Here is an 8,014-nt window from a genome sequence, read left to right as displayed (position 1 = left end):
CCTGCACCCCGCATCCTGCAACCCACAGCCCGCACCCCACATCCTGGAACCTGCAACCCGCATCCCACACCCTGCATCCCACAGCTGGGCATCCCATAGCCCCGCATCTCACAGCCCTGCAACCCGCATCCCATATTTTGCATCCCACAACTGGGCATGCCACAGCCCTGCAATCTGCAGCCCTGCAACCCTCAGCCTGCATCCCACATCCTGCAACCCGCAGCCTGGCACCCCRCAGCCCTACATCCCACATCCTGCATCCCCTTCCATGGATATCCTGCATCCCTGCATGTTGCAGCCCTGCATCCATGCATCCTGCAGCCCCCGTCCCTGCATGCCACATCCGTGCACGCTGCAGCGCAGCCCCCGGCCATCCCATTGGAGCTGCCGGGCTCCAGGTTGCAGCCGCTCGGGGCGCCCCTGTGTCCCATTTGAGCAGCCCCCACGGCATGATCTACATCCCGAGCCCGYGGGCTTGCAAACTAACCCAAAACACCCCAAAAAACCCACATGGCCAAAGAGCCCCCCCATGAGGGCCAAGGCAGGTAAAGCCACCAGGGCTGCCAGCCCGGCAGCTCCCGAGCCCTTCCCRGGAAAAGCAGCCCCGGAGGGAAGAGCGGAGGCCGCGGCGAGGGGCAGGACCCCCGTGCAGCCGCGGGGGCGGCGGTGACGGTGCCGTGTCCCCAGGGGCCACCGCGCGTACCTGCGCGCGGCGCCGCACTACGACTTCCCGCGCTACCGGCAGCTGGTGCACGAGCTCACGGCCGCCTTCGGGGGCATCTCGCGCGAGGTGCTGGGCATCGAGCGGCGCCTGCGCCAGCAGCTCGGCCGCCCCGAGCTCGCCCAGCACCTCGTCCGCGTCCAGGAGCGCGAGCAGGAGAAGCTGCGGCTGGTGAGAGCCGCCGCGCGCCCCRGGACAGGGCACGGAGCCGGGATGGGGAGCGCCTTGGGAACCGGGAGTGGGGACAGAGCCGAGATGGAGACCGGGAGCGGGATGGGAACTGCCCTGGGGAGCGGGAGAGGGAATGGAGCTAGGATGGAGACCAGGAGGGGGATGGGGAGCGCCCTGGGAAGTGAGATGGGGACCAGGAACAGCATGGAAAATCCCATGGGGATTAGAATAGGGAATGGAACCAGAATGGGGACYATGACCAGACTGGGAACAGGGAAGGGGACCAGGAGCAGCATGGGGACTGCCCTGGAGACTGGGATAGGGAATGGAACCAGAACAGGGACTGTGACCAGGATGGGGACTGCCCTGGGAAGTGGGGTGGGGACCAGGAGGAGCCTGGGGACTGCCCTGGAGACCAGGATGGGGACCAAGACCCCAATGGGGACCGTGACCAGGATGGGGAGCAAGGCCAGGATGGGGACTGTGAGCAGAATGGGGAGCAAGGCCACAGTGGGGACCGTGACCAGGATGGGGACCGTGACCAGGGTGCTGGCAAGGGGCTGGGGCCAGAGGCAGGGTCCCGCTGTGCCCCCGCAGACGGCGCAGCTGCAGCTGGCCCGGCAGCGCGCGCAGGACGAGCCCGGCGTGGACGCCCACGAGCAGGAGGTGCGGGAGCTCAAGCACAAGTAGGTGACAGCGGAGGGGGACGCGACAGCCACCGAGGGGGCCTGGGTGGGGGGGAATCAGCTCCCGCCTCGACATCCCCTGGGAAGGGGCCGGAGGGGCCGGACGGGCCCCGGCGGCGCTGCCGGGAGCCCGGGGGTGCCGCGGGCCCGGCCGCCCCCCCGGGGCCGCGTGTTTCATAAACAGCGCGGGGCAGGCGCCGCGGGCCGCCTAATACGCTCCATATGCGCTTTATTTATAGTTTCCATCCGCTCTCCTAGGCTAATTAAAACCATGGAGGCAATCAGCGAAATTCTCCAGGACCTCAAGTACGATTCGGAAGAAGCCGAGTGATGGGCGGCCCCGGGGGAGCGGGGCCCCGCGCGGCCCCCCCGGCAGGACGGGGGTGCCCGGGGGGCCCCGCTGCTCCTGCCCCCATAGAGACCCCCCCCCAATAAGCACAGGACCGGCTGAGTAAAAGGGGGGTGACTTGGGGGGTGTGGGAGGGGGGAGCCCTTGGCCGCCCGCTCGGCTGATGCAGGCCCGGGCGGGGGGGGTTACAGCGGTTTTATTGGCATTAAGCTCAAATCTGTTCCTAATTGACTGAAATGTAACCAAAAAAAAAAAAAAAAAAGAAATGGAGAGAGGCTGGTTTGAATCAAGGCGAGCGCAGGCACCGGGCGAAGCCCCGCGGCCGCCGCCGCGGCCGGACCCCCCTCRCGCGCCCGCGGGCACCGGGAGCTGCTGCAGTGCGGCCCCCCCGGTGCCCCCCGTGCCCGAGCAGCCCCCCTGGGGCCACGGAGCCGCTGGCCGCCCCAGGGGGGGCACGGGGGGCTGCGGGCGGGCGCTGCCGTCCTGGGGGCGCTGCAGGGGCTACAACTTATCTCCGGGTAGCACCTGCGAGGAGAGCACGGCCCTGCTTGGAGGCCGTGGAGCCGGCACCCTTGGGTGCCCTGGCCCCAAGCAGCCCTCGGGGGGTGCCCCCAGGCCCAGTGTCACCCCTGGTGCTGCCCTGCTCCCCACACGTCACCCCACAGCCCCCTCGCCCTGRGCATCCCCTGCATGGGGGTCTTGGTGACACCCCATGCTGGCCCCGGCCCCCAAGCACCATGCCATAACACCACCGCCCCCAGCAGAGCACCCTTGGGTGCCCTCACCCCAACCCCCTTCCCTGAGCACCCTGCTCCCCCAGCATCACCCCCACCTGAGCATCCCACCCAGGGCCGTCCCCATGGGCCAGCGTCACCCATCCCAACATCCCCCATGGGTGCCATCACCCCAGGCACCCCGTGCGCCCCCGAGCATCGCCCCGACGCCGTCCCCACCCCGGCGCCCAGCGAAACAAGAGCAAAAAGGGTCCTTACCTACCTGGTTCCGTGCTTTGTGCGACTTCTGCAGCCACACGCGCCACTGGTCGTAGAGCTTGATGCTGAGGTTGGAGCAGCCGTACGCGTGCTTCTTCACCCAGCCGAAGAACTGCTTGAGCTCGCGCCGCAGGGTGCTGTTCTGCTCGCCGCCCTTGGGCTCGCAGCCGCCCGCCGCGCGCTCTGCGGGGCACGGCACCGTGGCACCCCGGCCCGGTGGCACCAGCACCCAACACGGAGCAAGACCCCCTTCCCGGTGTCCTCAGCACCCGACATACAGCAGGATGGAGCAGGACACCATTCCGGTGTCCCCAGCACCCGACATGCAGGGGGATAGAGCAGGACCCTTCCCGGTGTCCCCAGTACCCAACATGGAGCAAGACCCCCTTCCCAGTGTCCCCAGCACCCAACATGCAGCAGGATGGAGCAAGACCCCCTTCCTGGTGTCCCCAGCACTTGACATGCAGTAGGATGGAGCAGGACCCCTTCCCTATGTCCGCAGCACCCTTCATGGAACAAGACCCCCTTCCCAGTGTCCCCAGCACCCGACATGCAGGGGGATGGAGCGGGACCCTTCCCGGTGTCCCCAGCACATGGGGCCAGAGCAGGATGGAGTGGGACCCATTCCCTGCATCCCCAGCATCTGATATGGAGTGGGATCCCTTCCCCATGTCCCCAGCACCCAACATGGAGCAGAATGGAGCGGGACCATTCCCGGTGTCCCCAGCGGGCCGCTCACCGCTGCGCGGCGTGGAGGCGGCCGTGGGGTTGCTCCAGTCGCTCCAGATGCCGGCGCGCTTGGAGCCGTAGATGCCGAAGGGGTTGCAGCGCACCTGCACGAAGTAGACGGTGCCGGGGCGCAGGCCGGCCAGGCGGCACGACGTCTGGTTGCCCACGTCGTCCACGACCTGCAGGGGCGGCCGGGCAGCGGSGTCACCCCACRGGGAGCRGGGACACCCCACGGGGACACCCCCGACTCCATCCTCAGGCCACCTTCCACTCGGAGCTGTCCTCCACGCGGTACTGGATCTGGTACTTGGCTTGGAAGAGGAAGTCCTTGAGCGCGGGCGGCGAGCTCCAGCGCACGCTCAGCTGGTCCTCCAGGTCGCCCACGCGGCTCACGTGCACGTCGGGCGGCGGGTCCGTGGTCACTGCGGGGAGCGGACGGGGTCACCGGGACCCGCCGTCCTCCCTCAGCCCCTGCGTCCCCCCGGGGTGGGTGTCGGGGTGTCCCCGCGCTCACCCACGTCAAGGATGTCCAGCATGACCACGTCGGACACGGCCACCCCCAGGCGGTTGGAGGCCTCCACCCAGATCTCGTAGGGCGTGAAGAGCGCCAGGTCCTTGGGGATGTGGCAGGAATAGGGCCCGGCTGTGTGGTATTCCTGGCAAGTGTTGTCACGGCCGTACCACCTGCGCGGGAATCCGTCCTGTGCATCAGCACCCTGGGATCCCATGGGAACCACGGCCATGCAGCAGCACCCCGGGATCCCATGCGAACCATGGTCATGCCTCAGCACCTTGGGATCCCATGGAAGCYACGGCCATGCAGCAGCACCCYGGGATCCCATGGGAACCATGGTCATGCATCAACACCCTGGGAATCCCATGGGAACCACAGCCATGCAGTAGCACCCCAAGAATCCCATGGGAACTGCAACCWGGCAGTGGCACCCCAGGAGCCACCAGCCACCCCATGGGAACCTTGACCATTCAGCAGCACCAAGGGACCTGGGACACCGTGGGAATCCCGCAGCCACATGGCAGCACCACAGGAATCCCAGGGCATTGACAACACCTGGGAATTGCGGCGGGAAGAGCAGCGTCGCAACAGCCCACCTGAGCTTGTACTTGAGGGTGTAGTTGGTGTGCAGGAAGGTCTCCCCCTCGGTGCCCGGTGCCCACGTGCACGTCAGGTCCTTCATGTTCTTGGACCAGCAGGAGATGTTGACCGGCTTCTCCGGAGGCACTGGGAGGGCAGAGCAGCGGCGGGGCTGAACCCGGCCCCGCGCGGAGCTCAGCGCCGCCCTGCCCCAACCTGCCCCGTTTTGCCCCAAAATGCCGCCCCCGGCGTTAATGTGGGCGGTGATTGTGCTGCTGCCGCTGCCCCGGGGCGGGCGCTCCCTTCCGCACGTGCCCCGTGACGGGGAATAACCCACCCCAGAGCCAGGCGCAGCGTGGGGCTGCCCCCCAGCAGGGCCAGAGCACAAAAAGCATGAGAAATTGCAAAAGTGCAAAAAGCATGAGAAATTGCAAAAGTGCAAAAACTGCACAGAAATGCAAAAAAAAAAAAGCAGAAGTGCAAAAAGGCAGAAAACTCAAAAATGCAGAAAAAAACGCAACAGCACAAAAAAAGTGCAAAAGACAAAAAAAAACGGCAAGAGTGCAAAAAGGGCTGTGCAAATTGCAAAAAGGGGCTGTGCAAAAGCTGCAGCGAGCAGGGCCGTGCGCGGCGGCAGCGGCGGCACGACGTACGTCCGACGTAGAGGCAGGAGCCGGCCAGGATGCCGCCGTCGCGGCTGTGGCACACGAGGTTGTCCCCGGACTGCTGCTTGGAGCCGTTGAGGTGGGCGAGGGCCACGCTGAGCGTGGTGGCCCCCAGCGCCGCGTAGGTGGCCGCGGGCAGGCGGCGCCCGTTGAGCGTCCAGTACAGGTCCTGGGCGCGCAAGCGCGAGCCGGCGCTCACCGTGCACGTGGCCGTGAGCGAGGAGCCGATGAGCAGCGTGGGGTCCTGCGGGGAGATGACGGCGGGGTCTGCAGGGGGGAAAAATGGGGGAAAAAACGGGGGAAAACGATGGAAAAAAATCCCAGCTGGCGGCCCCTTGGCAGGGCGCAAAGCGCCGGCTCCGCCACGGGGGTCCTGGCTCCAACGCTGCCACTTGCTGCAGTGGGAAAGCAGGGAATGTCCAAGATATGGGGGTGCTTCCCGGCTGCTCCATCGTTTTGGGGATACAAGGGGCTTTTCCAGGGGGGTGGCTGCAGGGATCTCTTATTTTCCCCCCGCTCCAGGAAAAGGACTGCAGGAGCAACAATGGATTTTCTGCTAATCTCTGCCTCCAAGCCCTCTGCCAGCAGCTCCACACACTCCCGAGCACAGGCTGCCACCGCCATCCCATTTATTTATTTTGGGGGGAGGGAAAAAAAAAAAAGAAAAAAAAAAGGAAAGGAAAAAAGAGAAATGCCCCTTTTCTTTTTTCCCCATGGAAAAGAAAAAAAAAAAAAAAAAAAAAAGGAAAGTGAGCTGAGCGCGGAGCTGCCGCCATCGAGGGGCTTCAAAGGCAGCCAGTTTATTTTTGCAAAGTGCGGGGCTGGAAACGGGATCGTGGCTGGAGAGAGCGAGGGAAAAAAGGAAAGAAAAGGGGCTGGAAGTAGGAGGCAAGCGGGGCTCATGCGGCTCCTTCCTCCCGCCCGTCACCCTCATCAGCCCCTTCGGCRCCTTCACCCCAATTCCCTCCCGGCGGCTGCTTCCCATGCCGCGAGCGGCCCCATCCGCCGGGATGGGCCGGAGCTCGGGAGCCCTGGGATGTCCGGGAGCATCCGGCCCCGCTGGCTGAGCCGGGAGGAGAGCGGCGGAGCCGGCGCCGCRGGAGCCGCCGCAAGCCCCAACGTGCCGGGCCCTAATTCTAGTCAATCTGAACCCAAACAGCGCTCGAAACCGCTCCGAGTGCCGTAAACCAGGCGCTCCCYGAGCCGCAGGGCCGGTTTTTCCCCCCACGGTGCTATTTCTCCCCCCTTCTCCACATGCTCCCAACACCAAACATGTGTTTTAAAAGGGAAAAGTGTGAAATTCGCGGAGCGGGAGAGGAAAGGGCCGGAGAGACCCAGCGCACGGGAGGAATGTGCAGCTCCCAGCCCCAAATACCTGCTGGAAGGTTTACTGCTTTCCTATTAAAAAAAGAAAAATAATAAAATAACACTGATCAGGTGCTAAGTAACGCTACAAAGTAAAACCACATTTCCAAGGTGTTGGGGACGTTTGCGCTTCTCTTGCCAAYGGCCGGGTTTCATTTTAGTTTTGTATCGGTGTTTTAAGTGGCCRGGAAAGCGAAGGAGAAACCCGCCGATAAAAAACGGCCAAGAGCAATTCGGAACTTATTAAGATCTGCAAAAGGCTTGGATGGGGAGAGGGGAAAAAAAAGATCCCAGAAAGAGCAAAAGAGGGGAACAAAAGGCGAGTGCTGCGAGGAGAAAGGCGCTTAAAGCGCCGCAAGCGACACTCGGGGCGCGGAGCCGCCGGTCCCCGCGCTTCCCTCTGCCGCCCTTCTCTTTAGGGCATTTTTCCTGCATGGATTTGGGTGCAAAGGGGTGAGGAAGAGCCTGGGGGCTGCAGCAGGAGCGGGCGAGCAGGACGCTGGTCCCGGCGCTCACGCGGCCCCGGCGGCTCCGGGGGATCCGGCTGCAGGTCGCGGTGCCGGGATGAGGTGGGTCTGGCTGCTCCCCCCTGTGCTGCAGGGCTAGCGGGAGCCTCGGCGCCAGCCCAAATTGCCCCAGTGAATTGCCAGCGGGATTAACCCTGTGGTGCCCGGGAAGCGCCTGGCGCGGGGCGCTCCGGACGCGGCCTCGCTGAGGAGGCTCCTGGATCGGGGCTTTYGGGGGGAATTTTCCCTCCCCGCTCCTGCTCTCAATGGGAATCCCTGCTCCAAGTGCTGCTCTTGGACCCTTCCTGGGGCTCCAAGCAGGGCAGACAGGGCAGCATGGGAGCGGGAAGGGGTCGATCCCGCAGCATCCTGGTGCCGGAGCTGCCGGCTTCCCCGGCATCGCGGCCAACATCGCCTCGAGATGATCCCGCGGCCAGGAGGAAGCAGAACTTCCTGCTGTGAGGACGGGGTTTTGTCCCCATTGTGGGGACGGGATGGGGACGGAGCCCTCCGGCCACCTCATCCTGCCAGGCTGAGCCCACCTGGATTCATTCCACAGGTGGCTCAGCCCAACTCACTGGCACAGGGCAGGAGTCACCAAAGGGCAGAACTGCCCCCAAGCCCCCATCCCCGGGGGCGCTCCTTGATCCGGGGAGGTTCCTATTGTTCGGGATGGGGAAAGGGGGATTCATTGTTCTCTGGGGGGGTGTGGGGGGAGCGTCTCTATTGTTCTCTGA

General features: G+C 64.8%; 2 protein-coding genes across 2 annotated transcripts in view; one reads left to right on the top strand and one right to left on the bottom strand.

Moving 5' to 3' along the window:
- Nucleotides 1-510: 510 nt before the first annotated feature.
- REX1BD (required for excision 1-B domain containing) lies at nucleotides 511-1,942 on the top strand. Its single transcript, XM_026038804.1, has 4 exons — nucleotides 511-545; nucleotides 688-892; nucleotides 1,490-1,578; nucleotides 1,837-1,942. The coding sequence occupies exons 1-4, from the start codon at nucleotides 511-513 to the stop codon at nucleotides 1,907-1,909; spliced, it is 402 nt and encodes a 133-aa protein (XP_025894589.1). The 3' UTR covers nucleotides 1,910-1,942.
- Nucleotides 1,943-2,411: 469 nt separating this feature from the next.
- The window catches only part of CRLF1 (cytokine receptor like factor 1), an 8,803-nt gene continuing 3,200 nt past the window's right edge, over nucleotides 2,412-8,014 (bottom strand). Inside the window, exons 2-8 of the mRNA XM_026038803.1 lie at nucleotides 5,395-5,673; nucleotides 4,759-4,888; nucleotides 4,163-4,332; nucleotides 3,913-4,070; nucleotides 3,659-3,827; nucleotides 2,924-3,102; nucleotides 2,412-2,452 (exon numbers count right to left, since the gene is read on the bottom strand). Coding sequence (XP_025894588.1) covers nucleotides 2,429-2,452; nucleotides 2,924-3,102; nucleotides 3,659-3,827; nucleotides 3,913-4,070; nucleotides 4,163-4,332; nucleotides 4,759-4,888; nucleotides 5,395-5,673 — 1,109 coding nt within the window. The 3' untranslated portion in view covers nucleotides 2,412-2,428. The remainder of the gene's footprint in view (nucleotides 2,453-2,923; nucleotides 3,103-3,658; nucleotides 3,828-3,912; nucleotides 4,071-4,162; nucleotides 4,333-4,758; nucleotides 4,889-5,394; nucleotides 5,674-8,014) is intronic.

Source organism: Nothoprocta perdicaria, unplaced genomic scaffold (genome assembly GCF_003342845.1).
Source record: "Nothoprocta perdicaria isolate Ctin4 unplaced genomic scaffold, notPer1 scaffold_218, whole genome shotgun sequence".
Classification (NCBI taxonomy): Eukaryota; Metazoa; Chordata; class Aves; order Tinamiformes; family Tinamidae; genus Nothoprocta; species Nothoprocta perdicaria.
The sequence above is the reverse complement of the archived record's forward strand: the minus strand, read 5'-3'. Positions and strand labels throughout refer to the sequence as shown.